General features: G+C 42.0%; 1 protein-coding gene across 2 annotated transcripts in view; it reads right to left on the minus strand.

The window, feature by feature from the left end:
* Window positions 1–1,471: 1,471 nt before the first annotated feature.
* The window catches only part of LOC142296317 (uncharacterized), a 231,115-nt gene continuing 206,301 nt past the window's right edge, over window positions 1,472–26,285 (minus strand). For both annotated transcript variants that reach the window (XM_075339757.1, XM_075339756.1), the window contains exon 4: window positions 1,472–2,147. In XM_075339757.1, coding sequence (XP_075195872.1) covers window positions 1,608–2,147 — 540 coding nt within the window. In that variant the 3' untranslated portion in view covers window positions 1,472–1,607. The remainder of the gene's footprint in view (window positions 2,148–26,285) is intronic.

Below are 26,285 nucleotides of genomic sequence, written 5' to 3' on the forward strand. Positions count from 1 at the left end.
TTTCCTCCCAAATTTGGAGGAAAAAAAGTGCGTCTTATGGTCCGAAAAATACGGTATCACTTTTTTCTGCTGAAGATTAGTTGTACGAATGCTGAGATCTAAATAACCCCTCCAACACCATTGATTGATAATTTTCTTTGTACAATGTACATTGCCAGAAAGCTGGTAATGAGTGACGGGGACAGGTTTAGGCTATATCCGCACACTGCATTTTTGTGGTGATCACAAAAATGCACCTTGTGAAAAAAAACATCCTGTTGCAAAAAAAAAAAAGTATCAATAACGCATTCCTTTTTGGTACGTTTTTGATGTTTTTTTTACCATGTATATTTTTTTAATCACCCAAGGGTGAAAAATGCAAAAAAAAGTTTGAGATGCTGCATTTTTGTGGTCACACAAAATGCAGCCCCCCCAAAAAGCAACATGCGCACAGCAAATCTGAAATCTCTAAGACTTTGCTGGGGAAGAAAAAGCATGCAGTTTGGGTTGACTAAAAGGTCACTACAAAATGCATCAAAAAGCATAAAAAAACTGGGGACTTACACCGAGCAGGAGGAATACATGGCATTAAGGGTGCTTTACACACTGCGATATCGCTAGCGATCTCGTTAGCGATGTGACTCGCCAGATCGCAGATAAGATTTGCCTAGATCGCACATAGGTCATTTTTTTTTATAGCGCCGGTCACATGTGTGATTTCTGCAAATCGTATGTGCGATCTGACGTGTTACATCGCTAAGGAGATCGTTAGCGATGTCGCAGCGTATAAAGCACCACAACTAGTCCTCTAGTGACAGATTCCTGCTGATAAAACTCAGATTTTATTGAACCTACAACTAGCAGGATAGTAAGTGACATCACTAGAATCAAGGTCTCTTCTCCTACATAATGTTGCTCTCAGGTAGGGTAAAAAAAAAAAAAAAAAAAAAAAAAAGCTACAGATTAGCCAAAAAAGAAGAAAGGTGAACACAAAATAGGCTTTAAACAAAGGGCAAGTTAAAACAAGTGAAAAACAGGATAAGACCGGTGAAAAAAACCCTGAAAAACCTAGATGAAAACCAGATGCAACTGCAATAATGAATCGGGCCCTTTGTGTTTTGGCCTTGAGATTACTTTTATTAGCACCACACAAAGTAGTTACTGCTGCAATACTCAATTAAGATTCTGCTTGCATTACAAGCACACACACACACACACACACACACACACACACACACACACACACACACACACACACACACACACACACACACACACACACACACACTTCTTAGCTTTAAATAAACTGATTGTTAAGTACACAGTCTACAGAAGTATAGGTAGTAGTACATGGTTATGGTTGCTTCCTACTATGCCTTACCCCATAAAAATTTCCTCCATGTCAACTTTGGTTAGTTTACAAAGCAGAAAGTTTTCGTGCAAAACTTTTGACAAAATCTGATTTTTTTTAAAGAAACTATATAAAAAGCCATAATAATTATAAAATTTAATATAAAACAGAAAATGCCATGTTCATAATAAAACAAATTAAATTATATCCTAATAAAGGAACAGCTTTAATTGTAGTGTCCCAATAAAAACACTAAAAAGTGTTGAATGTCATAGTGTTACAAATGTTCTTCTTTGTACTGGGAAGGTTCTATTACATGTGAGTTGGGCAGTGGAGACATACAAAAAGACTGATTTGCCCTCATCCGTGTAGGACTACAGCTATAGTCATGATTAATGGAAACATAATCTTGCCGAGGGGAAGTCATTGCCTGATGCTGAATACTATACTCAATAGAGTTAGAGCAACTTGGTGGCTGACAAGCATAGTGTGGCATTTGAAAGAGCGAAATGCTAGATTCTTCAGTGAGTTTCTTCATCATCCCTTTGAACAAAATATCAGTTATAAGAACTTCTGATAGTAGTCTTTGTTTGTCATCCATTTTGCGCAGCTTTGCAGCAACTGTGACACCAAATGCATCAAATTCATCTTCTTTTTGGTTTAAAACCGCTGCTGCTTCAGAAAGTAGTTGTCGACTTAGATCATCGTTGACAGGCTTTCGCTTTTTCTGGCCCGGTACTGGAATGGGTGCCTGCTGTTGCTTCTGTTGGTGGTGTTGTATTTCAATGATTTCTTGGGGTGGACTACGAATACAAACCTAAAAGGTAAAAAAAAATAAAAATTGTTAGAATCGATTGTCAAGGAGTAAGAAAATAAATAAATAAATCATATTGCTATATTCTCAAGTTGTGTCTTGAGCAGCACCATGTTTCCAGTTTCTTTTACTTCCTTTGTTGCCGGGGAGGGTGTGTGGGGGGGGGGGGGGGGGTTGGCTAAAAGTTCACTACAAAATGCATTACATGAGTGACTATTCTGCATCAGCAGCTTCCTCCAACAGCTGAGCTACTAATTGATAGTGTGACACATTACCAATCTGTCAGGGGCTTGTTCTGAAGTCTACAGTTATCACAATATTTGTATATGGAGATAACAGTGCATTTGAACAACTCAAGAAAACAATGAATAGGATAACTGCTCTAAACATAAACAAAAGGGGCTGTGTGCCTGCGCCCCAGTCCCGCTTGGACGCCTGCGCCCCAGCCCCGCTTGCGACGCCTGCGCCCCAGCGTCTCCTGTGTTGCTTACGGCCCCAGTGTCTCCTGTGATGTGCATGCCTCCCAGCATCTCCTGTGACTATATACCTCACAGGAGGGGCTGGGGGCATATACCTCACAGGAGGGGCTGGGGGCATATACCTCACAGGAGGGATTTCAGGAATATACAGCACAGGAGAGGCTGGGGGCATATACATCACAGGAGGGACTGGAGGAATACACCTCACAGGGAGGGGCACACACCATAGGGGGGGCACACCCCTCACAGGGGGGGGGGGAACACCTCACAGGGGGGGAGGGGCACACACCTCACAGGAGGGGGCACACACCTCACAGGAGGGGGCACACACCTCACAGGAGGGGGCACACACCTCACAGGAGGGGCACACACCTCACAGGAGGGGCTGGGGGCATACACCTCACAGGAGGGGCTGGGGGCATACACCTCACAGGAGGGGCTGGGGGCATACACCTCACAGGAGGGGCTGGGGGCATACACCTCACAGGAGGGGCTGGGGGCATACACCTCACAGGAGGGGCTGGGGGCATACACCTCACAGGAGGGGCTGGGGGCATACACCTCACAGGAGGGGCTGGGGGCATACACCTCACAGGAGGGGCAGGGGGCATACACCTCACAGGAGGGGCAGGGGGCATACACCTCACAGGAGGGGCAGGGGGCATACACCTCACAGGAGGGGCAGGGGGCATACACCTCACAGGAGGGGCAGGGGGCATACACCTCACAGGAGGGGCAGGGGGCATACACCTCACAGGAGGGGCAGGGGGCATACACCTCACAGGAGGGGCAGGGGGCATACACCTCACAGGAGGGGCAGGGGGCATACACCTCACAGGAGGGGCAGGGGGCATACACCTCACAGGAGGGGCTGGGGGCATATACATGTCCCCAGCCCCTTGTGTGATGTATGTGCCCCCAGTGTCTCCTGTCATGTATATACAGCAGTACCAGTGTCTCCTATGTGATGTATATACAGCAGTACCAGTCTTTTAAGTGATGTATATGCCCCCAGCATCTCCTGTGATGTATATACCGCAGTCCCAGTGTCTCATATGTGATATATGTGCCTCTAGTGTCTCCTGTGATGTATATACAGCGTCTGTTATATGATGTATATGATTTACCAATCATATCACAAAGAGTTGACTGCGCTCCAGACCCAGACAAAAATGAAAAAGCAGCTGTGAGAAGAAACATTAGTATTCCCAAACATCACAGCCGCACCAAAGAGAAGCACCACAGTAAGGGTGAGTTAATTGTTTGACCAAATATAGCAGGGTCATTTTCACATTGATAATTTTGTGAGGCCCCCGAAGGTTGGTAGAAATTTCCAAATGGCCCCCCGCCAGAAAAAAGGTTCCCCACTCCTGTTTTAGAGTAAAAACTCCTTCAGGACAAAATTACAATAAATAAAACGGTGTTAGTAAGGGCTACGGGACTGCAAAATTAAGCAAAATGGTGATTAAAGCAGTACAATTATAATTACAAAGTTTTTGCGTGGTTTTATGAATTTGTCTTCAAATATGAATATGTACGTATGCGTGTATGTGCATGTATCTGTTTATGTGCTTGTGTGTGTGTATGGGCCCCACTGAGACTCTTTCGCTCGGGCCAACGAAAACCTGGAGCCAACCCTGGTGACCACATCTGTGATTGGTTGCAATCAAACTGCTGGCATATGTGATTGGTTGCCCTCACATTAGCTGTCTGGGTCTGGAGTGGAGTGTAAAAATAAATAAATAATTGGAATAAATGGCGTAGGCTCCCCCATACTTTGATTCCCTGCCAAAATAAAGCGGACAACTAGGGGCTGATAGTCTCAGGCTGGGGAAGTCCATGGTTATTGGCTCTTCTCCAGCCTAAAAATAAAAAAATCCTTTATTTACAAAAAAAAACCAAAAAAAAAACAAAACAACCCCACCCTTTTTGTATTTCCAATTCATTAACCGCTAAAACACCTCTGCAGGTCTGATGTAATCCACAGACACGTCTCCAATGATCCTGGCTGTGCTACTTGCTGAGGTCGCAGTGCGCAGTCACATTAGGTAACGCTAAAGATCACTGCAGCGTCAGGGACACACCTGAGGTGAAACTCATTGAACTCAAATCTGGTAATCCAAATTGAATTCAATGACCCTGAATTACCGGATTATTGACTTCAATGATGCCGGATTACCTGATTAAGCGGCAACAATGAAGTAAAAAATCCTGCAGCACTGAACTTAATGCTGGATTACCGGAATGTCTACGCATTCCAGTATTCTGCATCTAAGCTCAATGAGTTCACCTGAGGCAACAGCTGGGATACCATGGGTACTTCAGCTGTGAGCTCAAGTGAACTCCTTGAGCTCAATGCCGGAATACCGTAATGCGTGCACATTGCATTACTAACCTCAGGCTTCATGGCTGCTGTGATTATTTGACAAATTACAGCTGTCATTAACCCCTTATACAGTGATGCCTCAGTTTTTGTTATAATCCGTCTGAATACAATCAATGAAAACCGAAACCGACTAAAACAGATGCAATTATTTCCATAGCAATCAATGTAAATCCAATTAATTAGTTTAAGACACTCTAAAATACATACAACAAAACACATTTTATAGGGAATAAAGATAGTGTTTAATACTAAAAACAATAAGAAATTAATATAAAAGCAGGGTGTGTCTTATGGTCCGGTGCATTTTATAGTCTGAAAAATACGGCAAGGCCACACAGAGCAGGAGAATGCATGGATCACCCTATGTTGAACATTGCAAAAATAGCAGCGTAGTCATGTGGGCATGCAGACAAAAACAAACGAAAACCAAAGCAACCAATGAAAACTGAGGCAAATTTTTAGTGGGAAAAAAATAAAACGAAAATCGAAACCAATGATAACCAAGGCACCACTGTATTACCCCCGACTACCAGTGCACCAGGGCAATCGGGATGAGCCGGGTAAGCACCAGGATCTAATTGATGTGCCAATTTTGGGGTGGCTGTACACTGCTATTTTTTAGGCTGGGCTGGGAAAGGCTCAATAACCATGCTTCTCCCTAGCCTGAGAATACCAGTCCCCAGCTGTAAACACACACAGCTGGGGGATGTAGCTTCCAGCTGTCTGCTTTATCTGTGCTGGGTATCAAAATATGGGGGAACCTACGCAATTTGTTCCAATTATTTGTTACACTCCACTTCGGGGACCCAGATAGCTAGTGTGAGGGCAACCACTCTGGCAGTCTGACTGCAACCAATCAAGAGGCTGTCACTGAGGATGGATGAGGAAGCAGTGAATATTCATGAGATTTAATGAGCGGACCTGGAAGCAGGGTGACTGCTGCGAGAAAACTCGGGAAGTATAATTGTCCTGCTTTAATCCCGATTTTGCTTTTTTTTTTTTTTTTTAATCTGGGTGGTCAAACCCGAACAGTAGTAGGCTATGTGCCCACGTTGCGTCCTGTCCCTGCAGAAATTTCTGCAGCGATTTGAACAGCACATGTGCGCTTCAAATCGCTGCAGAAACACTGCGTATGAATGCAGTGAAAAAGCCGATTTCATACGCTCTGGATGCAGCCCCCACCATAGACAGAGCAGGGGCTGCATGCAAAGTGCATGGAATAAGTGACATGTTGCTTTTTAGAACGCAGCAATTTGGCAGCATGCAAATCACTGCGTTCTAAAACATAACGTGCGCATGGATTATGCACAATCTTCATATATTGTGCTGGGGACGCAGGACGCATGCAGTTACGCTGCAGTGCAATACGCAGTGTAACTGCATGCAATACGCACACGTGGGCACAGAGCCATAGAGTCAGTGTTCAGGTTCTGTGCACTGACAGTAGGTGTCTGTTATGGACCCCGAATTTTCCAGTGCGGGTTTGCCCATCACTAGTCCATAAACTAAGAGAGAAGGGGAGATCTGCAGCTAACTGCCTTTTAGAACTTAAAGAACTAGAGAGAGGTGATAAGAGTTAGCGCCTCAGCCTGGAATGTACAGTGCCTACAAGTAGTATTCAACCCCCTGCAGATTTAGCAGGTTTACACATTCGGAATTAACTTGGCATTGTGACATTTGGACTGTAGATCAGCCTGGAAGTGTGAAATGCACTGCAGCAAAAAAGAATGTTATTTCTTTTTTTTTTTTTTTTAAATTGTGAAAAGTTTATTCAGAGGGTCATTTATTATTCAACCCCTCAAACCATAAGAATTCTGTTTGGTTCCCCTAAAGTATTAAGAAGTATTTCAGGCACAAAGAACAATGAGCTTCACATGTTTGGATTAATTATCTTTTTCCAGCCTTTTCTGACTAATTAAGACCCTCCCCAAACTTGTGAACAGCACTCATACTTGGTCAACATGGGAAAGACAAAGGAGCATTCCAAGGCCATCAGAGACAAGATCGTGGAGAGTCACAAGCCTGGCAAGGGGTAAAAAACCCTTTCCAAGGAGTTGGGCCTACCTGTCTCCACTGTTGGAAGCATCATCCGGAAGTGGAAGGCTTATGGAACTACTGTTAGCCTTCCACAGCCTGGACAGCCTTTGAAAGTTTCCACCCGTGCCGAGGCCAGGCTTGTCCGAAGAGTCAAGGCTAACCCAAGGACAACAAGGAAGGAGCTCCGGGAAGATCTCATGGCAGTGGGGACATTGGTTTCAGTCAATACCATAAGTAACGTACTCCACCGCAATGGTCTCCGTTCCAGACGAGCCCGTAAGGTACCTTTACTTTCAAAGCGTCATGTCAAGGCTCGTCTACAGTTTGCTCATGATCACTTGGAGGACTCTGAGACAGACTGGTTCAAGGTTCTCTGGTCTGATGAGACCAAGATCGAGATCTTTGGTGCCAACCACACACGTGACGTTTGGAGACTGGATGACACTGCATACGACCCCAAGAATACCATCCCTACAGTTAAGCATGGTGGTGGCAGCATCATGCTGTGGGGCTGTTTCTCAGCCAAGGGGCCTGGCCATCTGGTCTGCATCCATGGGAAGATGGATAGCACGGCCTACCTGGAGATTTTGACCAAGAACCTCCGCTCCTCCATCAAGGATCTTAAGATGGGTCGTCATTTCATCTTCCAACAAGACAACGACCCAAAGCACACAGCCAAGAAAACCAAGGCCTGGTTCAAAAGGGAAAAAATCAAGGTGTTGCAGTGGCCTAGTCAATCTCCTGACCTTTAACCAATAGAAAACTTGAGGAAGGAGCTCAAGATTAAAGTCCACATGAGACACCCAAAGAACCTAGATAACTTGGAGAAGATCTGCATGGAGGAGTGGGCCAAGATAACTCCAGAGACCTGTGCCGGCCTGATCAGGTCTTATAAAAGACGATTATTAGCTGTAATTGCAAACAAGGGTTATTCCACAAAATATTAAACCTAGGGGTTGAATAATAATTGACCCACACTTTTATGTTGAAAATTTATTAAAATTTAACTGAGCAACATAACCTGTTGGTTTGTAAGATTTATGCATCTGTTAATAAATCCTGCTCTTGTTTGAAGTTTGCAGGCTCTAACTTATTTGCATCTTATCAAACCTGCTAAATCTGCAGGGGGTTGAATACTACTTGTAGGCACTGTATCTACTGTGCATACTGGTGGCTGACCTATTTGTAAATAAGCTGAACACCATGTAGGATACATGTTTTCACAGCAGGAGAACCACAGCTGTGAGAAATATGAAGTCAATTGCAATCTTGCTTATTTTCATGCTTTCTAGGTAGACCAATTTCATAATATATAGTGTAGACATACGGATATATTAATTTGAATGTAATACCAGTAATTTAGGTCTTAATTCACTAAAATTACAATGCATATGATCAGTTGTACATCTACATTTACATTGCTAAAACATTTTAAAAAATTAAAAAAAAAAAAATAATCACAAACAGAGTACCCAAATGAAGGGTGCTTTATGGTAACAACACAATGGTAATAGGCAGAATAAATATTTTGAGCAGGTTTTAACATTTAGCAAAAAATTTTGGAGAGATTTTAAACCTTACTCTTAGGGAAAACTAATTTTTTATACTTTTGTTGGGGATAAGAATTGAGTACCCAGAAATACTAAATTCAGCCATTTCATAGACTCAGGTATATAGTTTAGCAGATGTGAACTAACACATATATTTATGCATGTCTTTGTTCCTTAACACAGTATATATCAGTATATGTAACTTAAAGATGGCTGCTATATCCTGTCTACACCCAAAGGAGATGATAAACAAAGAAATTCCTGGAGCCTAGACTGACCAATCAGGAAGAGACTATGCAGATCTATATGTCTTGAAGCCCGGACCTGCGATACTTTATTGGACTAAAACTTTTGTTTACACTCCTTTACTTCTCGGTCTAGGGGCTTTGTTTAAGAATAAGGTTCAGTTGCCTCAGTGGCAGTCATGGAGATAGATGTAATTGACTCGTCGTCCGTTATTTAGTCTCGCGTGCACTCATGACATTTTAATTTGAAACAGAGGTCAGATCGAAAAGGGATCGCTTGTGTCCCGTCCCCAACAGTGGAGGCACTGCTGAGATTGCCGTAAGAAAGATTGGCCGAACTTCTTTCTCGGATCCAGGAGATCGTTTCCCAATACCCGCAGACCGCCGACAGAGCTGATCACTCAAATATCGCAGGTAAGTGTCATATATAATGTATATGATGAGTTACCTGTGATTCGACGGTCTGTGGGGAAGGGTTTGATCACTGAACTGAGGGGGGGGTTGACGTTTTATATCCTAACGTGGCTATTATCTTTTGCCGGTAATCTAGAACAAAGGAACATAAACCCCACGCCCATAGGTGTTGGGTAAGGGTAGTACGATCAGACCGTCTGTCTGTATTTCTGAGTTGTGAACGCAGGTTTTTAGCCTCATAGAAAGCCTGTAAATTCTCCTGACTTAGTTTTCAAAGAGTTCATTGTCTGCTGCTGGACACTGAGAGCGGGAGTCGAATTACGCAGCTGTTGAGAGCGGGCAGGAGGGGGAGTGTAGAAGCCCACAGACGCAGCTACATTTTTTCACTGAGAGGGCAGCAGGGAGGGGGGGGAGGGCTAGAGTGTGGGTGATTGTGAGAGAGGAATTCTTTCGGAGCAGCCGAAGGGGGAGAGAAAGGAGGGGGTCGATTACCTACAGCTGCAGTATATATATATATATATATATATATATATATATATTATATAAATATATATATATATATATATATATATATATATATATATATTCCAAGGAAGAAAGAGTCGCACTCCACGAAGAACTCCATGTTATTCCATTTTTATTTTATAAAAGCATGCAGGTACAGGCGGTGGGGAGGGTGAGACAAGCCATACAACGCCGGACGACGGCGTGCCGTTTCGCTAAATCTTAGCTTCCACGGGTCCAGTGCAAATTGCCAAGCAGTACCGCCCTTTTAAACACAGATGGTGCGGATACTACGTCAGCAAGTGATTTAAAATGCTAAATGCAGGTATCATGACGGATCATGATCGGATAATACCATTCATAAAAGGACATAGTCAGTGTGTCATATAATCATCACATTTGATTAGAAAAATGTACTTAGAGGAAGACAGATAAATCATTCCTATCGTTCAGACCTAGCGGTCCCATTGCGTTTAAATCCAAAATTAGTCTGGATTCTTTTTGTAGTAGCATACGGTGCGTATCGCCACCCCTGCTACTAGGGTTAACCTTAAGCAATCCTGCGAAGGACATCAAACAAGAATTGCTGTTATGACATTCCTGCATATGTTTAATGAGGCGTGCTGAGCCTACCCCTGATGTTATAGATTTACAGTGTTCTCTAAAACGGACATACAGGGGTTGAATCGTTTTTCTGATATATTTACAAGGGCAGAATATGGCATACACTATGCAAGTGGATTTACATGATATGAAATCATCAACCCTAAGGTATTCACACCCCACTTTTACAACACCCCCCGTTTTATGAGCCGAGCAATAAGGACAGTTCCCACATCTAAAATTACCCTTCATTTTTTTCCGATCCAGCCAAGTCTTTTCTTTTGCAAGTACAAATCTATTATTGACTAGAAGGTCACCCAAATTCTGGCATCTTCTATAGGATACCAGAGGGTCTTCTTTTACTAGATCTCTAAGATCCTTATCATTCCTTAACAAGTGCCAATGGTTTTTTATACTAGATCTCAGTTTCGAACATGGAATTATACTTAAAGTTAAAAGCGCATCTTTCTTCGGGGACCTTATTGGGCATTTCTTTGGGCATTTTTTTGGAGATTTTTTCAAGAGATCTATCATGTTTAATGGTCGCAGTTGTAGTCCTATCCAAAGCGGCTTCTATGATCCTGGAAGGGTAGCCCCGTTCAGATAATCGTGCCTTCAAATCAGAGGCTTGTTCTTTAAACCTAAGGGGATCATTATTTATTCTTTTTAAACGCAAGAACTGACTGTACGGGAGTGAGGTTCTGGTATGGGATGGATGAGCTCGGCTATAATGTAGCAAATTATTAACAGCTGTAGGCTTTCTATGGACTTCCTTAAGGATAGTCCCGTCATTTACTGTCAGTTTCACGTCCAGGAAAATTAGTTCCTGGCCGCCAAACTGACTAGTAAATAGCATATTAAATGTATTACTGTCATTTAAATAGGTGACAAAATGTTCAAACTCTTGCTCAGTACCATCCCATACCAGAAACACATCATCCACGTATCTTGCGTACGTCTTTATATGTTTAAGAAATGGGTTACCGGATCCATAAATCAATTCATCCTCTAAAGCCGCCAGATATAGGTTTGCAAAAATGCAAGCTGCAGGGGTACCCATTGCAGTACCCCCGCATTGCAAATACCATTGCTCTCCAAATGTGAAGGCATTGTGACTAAGCACAAAATCAAATGCTTCTGCCACAAAGGTCACAAGAGAGGGGTCTTGTCCAAAATTGGTCAGGACTTTGTTGATAGTCCGCACACCCAGGTGTTGAGGGATCTGGGTGTACAGACTCTCAATGTCCAGGGATGCCAACTGGAACCCGTCCTGCCAATGAAAATCATCCAGCATTTCCATGAAATCGCTCTTGTCCTTTATATAGGAGGGAATCATTTTAGATAAAGGCTTCAGAAGCCATTCAAGATATTGTGAAAGGGCTTCGGTTATAGATCCTATGCCCGAAATTATTATTGGGTGGGGGGGGGGATAAATCCTTATGTATTTTAGGTAAATAATACCAATGTGCTTTTTTTGGGTAAACAGGCAATAGTTTTTCTGCAGTACTTTTTGTTGAGATGTTATTGTTCACCCATTTAAATAAGAAGCTTCTCAGTTGTTTTACATATATCCAAGTTGGATCGCTAGGTAGTTTTTTATACACATTGGCATTATTTAACTGTCTTTCAGACTCCATTTGATAGGCTTTCTTTGTCAATAGGACTATCGCACCCCCCTTATCAGCCCTCCTAATTATGATATCCCGATTGTTCTGCAAAAGTTTAAGGGCTTTAAGGCCCAGTCACACTAAACAACATCGCTAGCAACATCGCTAGCAACATCGCTGCTAACGAACAACTTTTGTGACGTAACAGCGATGTTGCTAGTGATGTCGCTGTGTGTGACATCCAGCAACAACCCGGCCCCTGCTGTGAGGTCGTTGGTTGTTGCTGAATGTCCTGGGCCATTTTTTAGTTGTTGCTCTCCCGCTGTGAAGCACACATCGCTGTGTGTGACAGCGACAGAGCAACAACTGAATGTGCAGGCAGCAGGCGCCGGCTTCTGCGGACTCTGGTAACCACGGTAAACATCGGGTAACCAAGAAGCCCTTACCTTGGTTACCCGATATTTACCTTCGTTACCAGCGTCCTCCGCTCTCAGCTGTCAGTGCCGGCTCCTGCTCTGTGCACATGTAGCTGTAGTACACATCGGGTAATTAACCCCATGTGTACTGTAGTTAGGAGAGCAGGGAGCCAGCGCTAAGCAGTGTGTGCGGCTCCCTGCTCTCTGCACATGTAGCTGCAGTACACATTGGGTAATTAACCCCATGTGTACTGTAGCTAGGAAAGCAGGGAGCCAGCGCTAAGCGGTGTGCACTGGTAACCAAGGTAAATATCGGGTTCGTTACCCGATATTTACCTTAGTTACCAAGCGCAGCATTGCTTCCACGCGGCGCTGCTGGCTGGGGGCTGGTCACTGGTTGCTGGTGAGCTCACCAGCAACTCGTGTAGCGACGCTCCAGCGATCCCTGCCAGGTCAGGTTGCTGGTGGGATCGCTGGAGCGTCGCAGTGTGAAATCTCACCAGCAACCTCCTAGCAACTTACCAGCGATACCTATCAGGTTGGATAGTTGTTGGGATCGCTGGTAAGTTGTTTAGTGTGACTGGGCCTTAAAGTTCTTTTTGAGTTAGATTATCTACGGGTGGTATATACCTAAGGGCTTCCAGATCTCTAATCACCAGTTCCTGAAATAAATCCACGCTGTTGCCTGGAGTTAGAGGAGGAAAGAACGTGGATTTTAGACCTTTTCTAAAGGGGGTAGGTAGAGTGCAGTCAGGATCTTTTTCCATTAAATCAGTAGACACAGTCCCGGGACTGTCTAAACTAAGGAGTAAGCGCACATCCTTCTCCAGGGAGGGTGTGCTCTCTCGGCCTCCGAAGAAACCAAGGGGGCCCACTCTACATTGCCGCTCTCCTATAATCTCTGACTGAACACTTTTTTTCTGAGTGCTATAATACTTTTTAAGATGTTATTTCCTACAACCCTTGTACAGGTTTATTCGAAAATCTGTAAGATTAAATTTCTCAGAAAGACAAAAATTCAGACCCTTCCTGAGCACAGAATACATATCGGCTGTAAGAGGAAATGATGTTAGGTTAAACACTGTATTTTTACATTCAGTACTTATTCCTTCGTTTTTTCTTCCTACATCCATTTTCTCATATACAGGTGAGTCTGGCAGGCCACTTGCCCTGTCAGATAACCCATATTCACATTCTATGCCCTCCAGGAAACCTGTTTTCGCTTCCCAGGATTGGGAATCCCCTCTCCGTCCTCGTCTGCCACCCCTCCTAATCCGCCTCCTAAAGGGGGGGCAGACGGGGAGGGAGCCTGAGAAGCGATCGCAGGTGATGGTTTTTTATGCCTAGCCATGAACTCCCCCCCCCCCACTGGAGTCGGAGTCCGTGGTCCATGCATTCCTTTTTCTATTCACATTTCTGTTGGGGTGTTTGTGATAAGACCTTCTGAAATTATTAATTGAAGATCGAATTTTGTTCCAAGAAAAAACTTGCTGATTATCATAGTCCATCTTATCTCTGATGTATTTTTCTCTTTTTCTCTCTTTTATTTGCGCCTGAAGTGGTATCAGTTTTTTATCCAATTTGTCCAGGAAGGTTTTTCAAGCCTCCTCCGTGATGCGATTCTCCAGCTCCTTCCTTAGATGCAAAAGCTCAGTAGTAACTTTCTCATGCTCTTCCTCATTTTTTGCCAACACAATCTGCAGGAATCTCATAGAACACTCCTGTTGTACATTGTCCCATTCCTTTTTAAAGGAAGCGTCATCCTGATAGAATGAGATCTGTTTTACAGTCCTGAGGCCTCGTGGTACACGCTGGCTGTCTTTATAAGACCTTAGAGACTGCACTGTCCAAAATAAATTAATTTCTTTTTCCGCGAGAGATGTAATGCGTGTTTCAAGGCTTTTATTGCCCATAACTTCTAGATTCACCTTGTCGTTGCAGCAACTAAAAAACGTTGAGGCGTCCTCCCTCCCCGCAATAATGCCGCTCTCAGTAATGTCCATAGCTGCTTCCGTCATGTCTTAAATAACCAGGGTTGATAGATAAGTGGCAAAATAGTAAACGGTAAATATTATGGAGACACAGAGTAAATAAGCGTGCACTTACGGTAAAGCACAAGTCCTTTTGATATAGTAGGTATAAGAAAACCCGGTGCACCGCTTACTCCGCGTATTGCCGCATATTCTGTAATTCAATCCCCGGCAAAGCATGGAAGAGATCCTGGTGCAGACTCAGTGCGCAGACCGCAAATATTCCAAAGAAGAAAGAGTCGCACTCCACGAAGAACTCCATGTTATTCCATTTTTATTTTATAAAAGCATGCAAGTACAGGCGGTGGGGAGTGTAAAAGTGGGGTGTGAATACCTTACGGTTAATGATTTCATATCATGTAAATCCACTTACATAGTGTACGCCATATTTTGCCCTTGTAATTATTATCACATCGGAAAAACGATTCGACCCCTGTATGTCCGTTTTAGAGAACACTGTAAATCTATAACATCAGGGGTAGGCTCAGCACGCCTCATTAAACATATGCAGGAATGTCATAACAGCAATTCTTGTTTGATGTCCTTCGCAGGATTGCTTAAGGTTAACCCTAGTAGCAGGGGTGGCGATACACACCGTATGCTACTACAAAAAGAATCCAGACTAATTTTGGATTTAAACGCAATGGGACCACTAGATCTGAACGATAGGAATGATTTATCTGTCTTCCTCTAAGTACATTTTTCTAATCAAATGTGATGATTGTATGACACACTGACTGCTATGTCCTTTTATGAATGGTATTATCCGATCATGATCCGTCTCTAATGAAAAGTAGTCAATTTGTTATCTATGAATATATTTATATGTTATACTTCCAAAAAGAAGATACGTATTAAGCTATATTATCTAGAAATTAACTTTACTATAATGTTTGATCATGATCCGTTCCTGAATTGACATATTGAGAACTTACTTGTGTTTTTTGCTATATTCCCATATAAGGAGATATGCGTGTTAGAATGTTATGTATTAACACTTCTGAAAAAATCACCTGTTCTTGTTGCGGCAACTAATCGTATACCTGCATTTAGCATTTTAAATCACTTGCTGACGTAGTATCCGCACCATCTGTGTTTAAAAGGGCGGTACTGCTTGGCAATTTGCACTGGACCCGTGGAAGCTAAGATTTAGCGAAACGGCACGCCGTCGTCCGGCGTTGTATGGCTTGTCTCACCCTCCCCACCGCCTGTACCTGCATGCTTTTATAAAATAAAAATAGAATAACATGGAGTTCTTCGTGGAGTGCGACTCTCTTTCTTCCTTGGAATATTTGCGGTCTGTATATATGTATATATATCTATATCTCAACTAACTGGTTTATGCGTTTTTCGGTATTTTCAATTGAGTTGTTTTCTTTTTGAACAGAAGTGACAGAACTAGCAATTCCCCTGTATTGCAGATAATACATCCACTGCTTATGAGATATTAAATATTAAATATTGAATGTTGAATATTAAATGAGCGAGGAGGGAAGGGTTCTGGTAACTTAAAGTGGAATTAGCGTATTCTCCTGCGTTTTAGACGCGCGTCATTGTTTGTGTTGGATACGCAGACAAAGCGAAAAAGGACTCCGTTGGAACTGGCCGGTCCAATTAGAGCACCATGTATACTCTGTTCAGAAAGAAATCCATTTTTTCCGGAAAATGCTGAAAGCGCTAGTATCCTAGTTGGTAGACGGGAAGGGAAAAAATATACGAAAAATTGTAAGAAATTGTGTAAAGTAGTTGGATTGCCACCAGGTGGCAGGTTGCAGCCCAGTGTATGGAAATCCATATTGACCTCCAATAAAGGGGATACTTGAAGACAATAATCTGTTGGATACAGCAAAAGCTTGGTTTCGGACAGCTGCAGTTTTGCAGAAAGAGGGCTGGAAGGAGATTGAAGTGGACCAAGGACATGTTAAACTGTATGGTTATGTTTTAAGTGAAAAATCAAAGGTTCAAGTGATAGATTCACAAGCCTTATTGCCGCCGTCTTACAATAGTTCCGCGGCCGGTCCAGGGGTTGGTCCAGGCGGGTGGATATGCCCTGTTTGTGATTGCCAAAATCCTGATTATTGTGGGGTTTGTTATAATTGTGGAGGACAAAGACCTCATTCACTGCCTGCTATAGCTCACAGTCCCCCCCTTTATCCCCCTTTGCCTGTTGCTGTTTCTGACATCACTAAATGTCTTCCTCCAACTGTGTCCCATTGTTCTCCTTCTTTAGGAGTTACTGTATCCGGTACTAACCAAACCCCTCCTTTGCATGCTGTAATGCAAACTAGTTTACAGCCATTAAAAGTAACACCCCTGGCTTCGTCCGTAGCTTTTGCCCTTCCCACTACACCCATGGAGTCCTAATATGGACGTACACCCGGACGTCAGGTGCCTGGAATTTCCTGTGGCGGCCATCTTACTACACCTACTGATGGAAGTACACCTTTTCAGCCACGTCTCTCTCAGTGGTTCTTTGTCTAAGACTCTTATTAACCCATCCCCTCAACTTTTTTTTTTCCTTTTTAGGGGGGGGGGGGGGGGGTAGGGGAGGAAGTGTGTTCTCTAGTATATATGACTAACACATTTGAATAAGTATAAAACAGTATATTTGTTTACTCAGCTATCCCATAAATGCAAGTCAAAGATAAGTGAAACTTTTACAGAATTGATAAATAGAAACATATATGTTCACATAAAATCAATTGGTATTTTAGAAGTCCTGCAACATTGTATCATAAAATAGAATAGAGGTAAATACTATCTTTCTATTGTGTTAGTTAATCTAAAAAATCTTAAAGACTTACCCCTACTGATGCTAGAAGGTATCAAATCCATTTGTAAAAAAAAAACAAAAAACAAGGAAAATATATAATGTATCTGATGGAGATGTGGGGAATGGATGTGTTTACTGCTAGTCTTTGTTATAACAAAGGATGAGGTTTTTTTTCTTCTTTCTCTCTGGCTTTTAGTAAGAGATAAGAATGGAATGTGTCTTTCCCCAATAGTGATGTAAGTTTGGTTTAACCCTTAGAGTTCAGGATTTCACATTTCTAGTTTCCTATTTATACCTGAATGTTTAAATTAATTTTGTAGGGAAAATTAGATTTCATGAGCTATGCAAATTAGTTTGTGTTGTTTTGTTTTTTGATGGCGATTTATTCGAATATATTTTTATTTTGTGACCCTATCCCTTTTTCTGTTTGTACGATTCTTTTTAAACAATTTATATTTCTTTTTGCAGGTTAGCCACCTAAGAGGAAGTGGCGATGGCCAACTCACTGAATGAATTTAAGAGAGGAATGGATGCATTTCTTGTTAGCAAAAGTATAGAAGGTTATAAATAGCATAATCTTACAGGTAGATAGAAGAGCGACCAAGATTATTAGAGGAATGGGTGGGCTGCAATACCAAGACAGGTTATTAAACTTGGGGTTAGTTAGTTAGGAAAAACAAAGGCTTAGGGGGATCTAATCACAATGTATAAATATATGAGGGAACAGTACAGAGACCTTTCCAAAGATCTCTTTACACCTAGGCCTGCGACTGGAACACGGGGGCATCCGCTACGTCTTGAGGAAAGAATGTTTAATCATAATCACAGATGAGGATTCTTTACTGTACGAGCAGTGAGACTATGGAGCTCTCTGCCGTATGATGTTGTAATGAGGGATTCACTAGTAAAATTTAAGCAGAGCCGGAACGCATTCCTTGAACAAATATAATATTACCAGTTATGTGTATTAGATTTTATGACAGGGTGTTGATCCAGGGAACTAGTCTGATTGCCGTATGTGGAGTCAGGAAGGAATTTTTTTCCCCATTGGAGCTTATTTGACACATTGGGGTTTTTTTGCCTTCCTCTGGATCAACATGTTAGGCTACAGGTTGAACTAGATAGACTTAGAGTCTCCCTTCAACCTTAAAAAAAAACTATGAAACTAATAATCACAGCTGTCACCTAACCATGTTTCAGCTATTTTTCACTATCAAAGGTTTTCTCTTCTTTATGGATACTGTGTTGTTTATCGTAAGGTTTTAAAATTCCCCAGCAATGTATATTGTTCTAAGATATACGTTATTTTCAGTGTTTGTTCAATCTTAGTTTTTTAGTATGTAGCTAATTTATTACTTGCCGTTTTATTTTTCCTTACCAGCATAAACATTCTGAATTTTGCCATATTGGTAAATAAACAATTAAACAAGGGGGGAATAAGGTATTAATTATATTCTCCAACAGTAGAGAGCGCAGCAGGCATATTAGATAGGTTTTGAAGCTGACCCTTCCCCCGCAGGTTATGTTTATTAGATTACTATCAGGCATATCTGTTAACTGAAATAGGAAAGTCTTGTCTTATATGTTTGTTTATTTATTTATTTAGTATTCTCAGTCATGTTAAGTATAGATGACCACTAACTGTATTATGGTCAGAAGTGAAAGATATAAGAATGATCTAATGTATGTTTTTTTGTTTTCATAGATGGAACAAGATGTTGGTCGATTCTACACTGGATATGCTGCGGTTTGCACAGCATGAGGTAGTCTAAATTTGAGCCACTCCCTCCCCTCCCATCGGTACAGGAGGTAGTGACGCATAAATGCCTCTCTAGATGGGTAGAACAGGAGTGGGTAAGAGTCTTTAGATGTGTATGTAGGTTGTAGATTTTTTTTCCTGTTGTCAAATGAGCTAGGTATGCTGAAGATGAAGTCTAGATCTTAGCTGATGGAATCGGATAGAGATCCTTGCACAGATGCAGCTGACCAAGAAGTAGTGAACGGGCCTAGAGTTGAGAGTCTTTCACCAATATGGACCATACCTCGTGGCACTTGTCACATCAGTGACTTTTGTCACTCCTTGTGTTCTTAAATCCCTACAGGAACAAGCGATACAACAAGGAATGGAGTGTTACATGCAGGGAGCCAGCTGACCAGGTAACCTATGGACTAAAATCTGTGTAAGATGGATATCAGTGTGTGCTTTGGTGAGGCCAGGGTTCGGTACCCAGGTGGGCAGACTCACCCAGTCTTGTAAGACATGTGCCTAAAACGAAGTGAGAAAAGAACTGTAAAGAATCTGCAGTAACACCCTGCACCTACTCTACCCATTTTTAGAGACCGCAAACTGATTATTGATAAAACAAAAACCTCTGGGAGTTTTTCTGACCCATACATATACATAGAGAAATTATCAAAAGTGCTCAAACCGTTTTATAAATACATTTATTTTATTGTCACAATAGTAGAAAAAACGGTTTATAACATTACAATTAATCCTGAACAAAAATTCAGCAAGACATATTAGTGTATAAATCCAAAAGAGAAAACAGGGCAAGAAGTGTGGACATGAATAAAAAGCCTAGGAATGGGAGGGGACACAGGACGGTAGAGCAATCACTGACCCAGTCAAATAATGTGCAGAAAAATATCCACGCACAGTCATATGAAAAAGTTTGGGCACCCCTATTAATGTTAACCTTTTTTCTTTATAACAATTTGGGTTTTTGCAACAGCTATTTCAGTTTCATATATCTAATAAATGATGGACTCAGTAATATTTCTGGATTGAAATGAGGTTTATTGTACGAACAGAAAATGTGCAATCCGCATTTAAACAAAATTTGACCGATGCAAAAGTATGGGCACCCTTAAGAATTTCTTGATTTGAACACTCCTAAGTACTTTTTACTGACTTACTAAAGCACTAAATTGGTTTTGTAACCTCATTGAGCTTTGAACTTCATAGGCAGGTGTATCCAATCATGAGCAAAGGTATCTAAGGTGGCCATTTCCAAGTTGTTCTCCTATTTGAATCTCCTATGAAGAGTGGCATCATGGGCTCCTCAAAACAACTCTCAAATGATCTGAAAACAAAGATTATTCAACATAGTTGTTTAGGGGAAGGAAACAAAAAGTTGTCTCAGAGATTTAAACTGTCAGTTTCCACTGTGAGGAACATAGTAAGGAAATTGAAGAACACAGGTACAGTTCTTGTTAAGCCCAGAAGTGGCAGGCCAAGAAAAATATCAGAAAGGCAGAGAAGAAGAATGGTGAGAACAGTCAAGGACAATCCACAGCCCACCTCCAAAGACCTGCAGCATCATCTTGCTGCAGATGGTGTCAATGTGCATCGGTCAACAATACCGCGCACGTTGCACAAGGAGAAGCTGTATGGGAGAGTGATGCGAAAGAAGCCGTTTCTGCAAGCACGCCACAAACCGAGTCGCCTGAGGTATGCAAAAGCACATTTGGACAAGCCAGTTACATTTTGGAAGAAGGTCCTGTGGACTGATGAAACAAAGATTGAGTTGTTTGGTCATACAAAAAGACGTTATGCATGGAGGCAAAAAAACATGGCATTCCAAGAAAAGCACTTGCTACCCACAGTAAAATTTGGTGGAGGCTCCATCATACTTTGGGGCTGTGTGGCCAGTGCCGGCACCGGGAATCTTGTTAAAGTTGAGGGTCGCATGGATTCAACTCAGTATCAGCAGATTTTTGACAATAATGTGCAAGAATCAGTGACGAAGTTGAAGTTACGCAGGGGATGGATATTTCAGCAAGACAATGATCCAAAACACCGCTCCAAATCTACTCAAGCATTCATGCAGAGGAACAATTGCAATGTTCTGGAATGGCCATCCCAGTCCCCAGACCTGAATATCATTGAACATCTGTGGGATGATTTTAAGCGTGCTGTCCATGCTCGGCGACCATCAAACTTAACTGAACTGGAATTGTTTTGTAAACAGGAATGGTTAAATATACCTTCATCCAGGATCCAGAAACTCATTAAAAGCTACAGGAAGCGACTAGAGGCTGTTATTTTTGCAAAAGGAGGATCTACAAAATATTAATGTCACTTTTATGTTGAGGTGCCCATACTTTTGCACGGGTCAAATTTTGTTTAAATGTGGATTGCACATTTTCTGTTAGTACAATAAACCTCATTTCAATCCAGAAATATTACTCAGTCCATCAGTTATTAGATATATGAATCTGAAATAGCTGTTGCAAAAACCCAAATTGTTAGAATGAAAAAAGGTTAACATTAATAGGGGTGCCCAAACTTGTTCATATGACTGTATATAATACCGTTACTGGAGTGCAAGCTAAGGTGACTGTGCATATAAAGAAAAAATCAGAGCTATTCAGCGAGTGGACACTAGATGGCGTTCAAGCATAAATAACACGTTAATGTGCCCCGACGCTAAATATTTTATTGCATTGTCATTTCTTTATATGCACATAGTCACAGTAACGGTATTATATACGTGGATATTTTTCTGCCCATTATTTGACTGGGTCAGTGATTGCTCTACCGTCCCGTGTCCCCTCCCATTCCTGGGCTTTTTTATTCGTGTCCACACTTCTTGCCCTGTTTTCTCTTTTGGATTTATACACTAATATGTCTTGCTGAATTTTTTTTCAGGATTAATTGTAATGTTATAAACCATTTTTTGTACTATTGTGACAATAAAATAAATTTATTTATAAAACGGTTTGAGCACTTTTGATAATTTCTCTATGTATATGTATGGGTCAGAAAAACTCCCAGAGGTTTTTGTTTTAGGTTTCCAGTGTTTATTGGGGAGTGACCCGATGAATAAATAATGAGGTCCAGTTTTTCCCCTTTTTTTGTGACTAAACTGATTATAGATGTATATCATGAGCACGTTGTATGCAAGTCTGTGCGTGTTGTGTAGATTTCTCTCCAGGTTTGGTCAGAGGCATTCCAGTGCAGAAAACAACGTTATTGCTGAGAAGCACATGAAGGTGGTATGTAAAAAAAAAATGGGTTTACAAAAAGGTGTATATTTATAGAAAAGTGGAAACTGGCAAATCGTGAATAAAAACGTATGTTTTGTTTTCTTTTCGTAATAAACAGGATTTTATGTAAGATGTTTTTGGTTTAGCACAGGCATCTATATTTTTATATAATTGACTGACTAGTGTGATAATCAGGTGTATTCTCCAATTCCAGATCTTAAAATCTGAGCTATTAAAATATGGTCTCCAGTCAGGAGACTGATTGATCCTAAAGGACAAGCGAAAAAGAGCCATGAGTCAACACTAGATGAGCCGATCCAACCACAGAAAAATCTATGGATCCACACCTCGCATTGCAGAAGGGTTGATCAACCAGAGCTGCCACTGAGCGTTCTGCTCATACTTATCCTTTTCAGAAAACCTGTACAGTCTCAGACCATTATTGCCGGAACAGTTAGAAGAAAGGATTTAGAGAATCTTGAGACACGGGAAAGTCCAACTACAAAGGGTGAGGACTCGCCTAGGAGTCCTTGGTCTCAAACCGGTGAAGAAAACCCTTTCCCCTTTCCGCCCATACCTCAACGTTCAGTTAGGCAGATTTTACAACAGGTCTTTCTACCTCTCTTCCTAAGGGAACACCGTACCCTTAGAATTCAGAAATGGCAGAAATAAGTCTTTAGGGGGGACTGTTGGGGATAAGAATTGAGTACCCAGAAATACTTAATTCAGCCATTTCATAGACTCAGGTATATAGTTTAGCAGATGTGAACTAACACACATATTTATGCATGTCTTTGTTCCTTAACACAGTATATATCAGAATATGTAACTTAAAGATGGCTGCTATATCCTGTCTACACCTAAAGGAGATGATAAACAAATAAATTCCTGGAGCCTAGACTGACCAATCAGGAAGAGACTATGCAGATCTATATGTCTTGAAGCCCCGACCTGCGATACTTGATTGGGCTAAAACTTTTGTTTACACTCCTTTACTTCTCGGTCTAGGGGCTTTGTTTAAGAATTAAGTTCAGTTGCCTCAGTGGCAGTCATGGAGATAGATGTAACTGACTCGTTGTCCGTTATTCAGTCTCGCGTGCACTCATGACATTTTAATTTGAAACAGCGGTCAGATCGAAAAGGGATCGCTTGTGTCCCGTCCCCAACACTTTATTTGCCAAAATACTCACAGCGTAGGTGTGCACGCTGATCGCTGGCTTCTATCGGCGTCCACTGCACGGTTCTGTATTGCTGACAAAAGTCAACAATGAATGCACACTAGCACTGAGCGCAGCTAGGCTCCTGCAGTGTTGTGTGGAGATGCAGTTACTGACTGAGTTAAGGCAGAGCTCGCTTAAGTGCTGTCAATCAAGATACGACAAACAGCTCAGTATGCAAACTGAAGGGGCGTAACTGTGCACTTTGTCCTTGGCCACTTCAACTGTGCACAAAGACACTCATTTGCATACAATTTTTTTTTTATTTTGGCAATTAAAACACAAATTTATACTACAGGTTTGATTTTTTTTTTTGTAATAGGGGTAAAGTCCCGGAGATACCTCCATAACTTGCATTTTGGGTGTGATCCTTTACAAGACACAAAAAAACAAAAACAATACAAAAAAAAATAAACATCTTAAGCCCCGGTGTCATTAAAGATATTAATAGGTGGGCAAGTGTTTAGTAATAAGTCACATTCACACAATCATGTGAAAACTCCTAGTACTGTCCATTTCTTTTCCTTGGACAGTACACTGATCCATATACACATCAGTTTCAGGACCGTGAGACTCAGAGCATGTCCTACTCTCATCCATTTGGTAGATCAGTTTCAGCCATTAACCCCTTCACGACCAATGACTGATATATCCGTCATGGATCTTGTGAGGTTAATCCCCACCCCCTGCTGTGGGCAGGTCGCGGTGATCCGCGCACATATCAGCTGTTTTCAACAGCTGACATGTGTGCCTGCATGTTACAATTGGAATCGCATTCCACCCGCAACGTTTAACCCCTTACATGTCGCTGCCAAAGTCTGGCAGCGAGATGTATATGCGCGCGGCCATTACTTTCACTTACTGCCGCCCCACCAGAAGTCACGTGCGTGATCACGTGACTTCTGGTGGTTGCCATGGTAGCACAGGGTCATGTGATGACGCCTGTAGCTAACATGAGTCACTTTCTCTCAGTGCCGGCATAGTTCCAGCATGGAGAGCAAAGCAGCATATCTGCAGATCTCGGCTCTGTAGCTGAGATCTACAGATAGGGCAGAGCGATCGGATTGTTTAACTACAATAGCCCCTTAGGGGAACTAGCAAAATAAAAAAAAAAATAAGAAAAAAAGATTAAAAACAAAACAAAAACCTAAAAGTTCAAATCACCCCCCTTTCGCCCCATTGAAAATTAAAGGGTTAAAAAAATAAAAAATATACACATATTTGGTATTGCCGCGTTCAGAAACGCCTGATCAAACTGTAAAATCCATTAATCTGATCAGTAAACGGCGTAGCGGCAAAAAAATTCCAAACGCCAAAATTACGTTTTTTGGTCGCCGCAAGTTTTGCGCAAAATGCAATAACAAGCGACAAAACGTAGCATCTGCGCAAAAATGGTACTATTAGAATCGTGAGCTCGAAACGCAAAAAATAAGCCATCACTGAGCCATAGATCCCAAAAAATGTGAATGCTACGGGTTTCGGAAAATGGCGCAAAACGTGTCACTTTTATTGGACAAACTTGTGAATTTTTTAACCCCTTAGATACAAGTAAACCTATTCCTGTTTGGTGTCTAGAAACTCGCACCGACCTCAGGCATCACAATGACATCAGTTTTACCATATACTGAACACAGTGAATACAATATCCCAAAAACTATTGTGCGATCACACATTTTTTGCAGTTTTCCCACGCTTGGAATTTTTTTTTGCTGTTTTCCAGTACACTATATGGTAAAACGTATGGTTTAATTTAAAAGTACAACTCGCCCCACAAAAAACAAGCCCTTATATGGCAAGATTGACGGAAAAATAAAAAAGTTACGGCTCTCGGAAGAAAGAGAGGAACCCCCACCCGCCGCAAAAACGGAAAACGCTCTGAGGCTGAAGGGGTTAAAGGAAATCTGTCACCAGGTTTTTGTTACCTCATCCGAGAGCAGCATAATGTAGAGACATAGACCCTGATTCCAGCGATGTGTCACTTACTGAGCTGTTTGCTGTCATTTTGATAAAATCATCAATGTTTTTCTCTGCTGCAGATCTAGCAGTTATACTGAGTGAATATGCTGGACTACCTGCAGCACGTAAAGTAGTCCTGTAATCATAGAATGATTATCTAATGATAATCTCCTGCCGATTCATGAAGAGGCAAAATGTTTCTTCGAGAATCAGCAGCATTTTACTCCAGCGCAGCCCCTCAAAGACTGGCATAAAAAGTCAGTTTTGACGAATAAAGCCGATATTTTGTACTTCAGAGCGCCATCCTATTTTTATTTGATTTTACCAATTGCTAAGAGTCAAATAGATAATAATTTCAGACAGTTAAAACAAATGGATACTTCCGGATCCGGTCCTGGCTGAGGTGACAGCATAGAGGGGAAGCTCCTGCCACCCCCCCGGAGAAACCGACAGAAAATACCTCACCCGGACACGTGGATGAGACAAAAAGACCGCAGTGGGGAATCAGAAGTCAGCAGGCATGGAGCGGTACCTGCTGAGAAGTGCTGGCTGCAGCGAGGTGTCCTGGAGAAGCAATGATCCTGAAGTGCAGCGTGTGGAGGAAGAAATTAACATGGCGCCGGAGAGTCTGATGGAGGAGGGGACGGAGTCCCAGCTGCAAGCCGCGGTAACACAGATTAGGAGAGGGGGAGATAAAGGAGATGTGAGCGATGAGACAGAAGAGGAGGGGGCTGGGGAGAGATGGATGCAGGGGACAGAAGAGGGAGGATCTCAGTGGGAAGATGAAGGCGACATGGACATGGAAGAGAGAGGGGAAGGAGGAGTTAGCAAGCAAAGGTTGCACAGTGCAGCAGCAGGAAGAGAAGGGAAAGTAATCAAGCAACATGAGGGACCTAATCCTGAAAGATCTCACCAGAAGCTACATGCCAGAA

The sequence above is a fragment of the Anomaloglossus baeobatrachus genome, chromosome 3 (assembly GCF_048569485.1).
Source record: "Anomaloglossus baeobatrachus isolate aAnoBae1 chromosome 3, aAnoBae1.hap1, whole genome shotgun sequence".
Classification (NCBI taxonomy): domain Eukaryota; kingdom Metazoa; phylum Chordata; class Amphibia; order Anura; family Aromobatidae; genus Anomaloglossus; species Anomaloglossus baeobatrachus.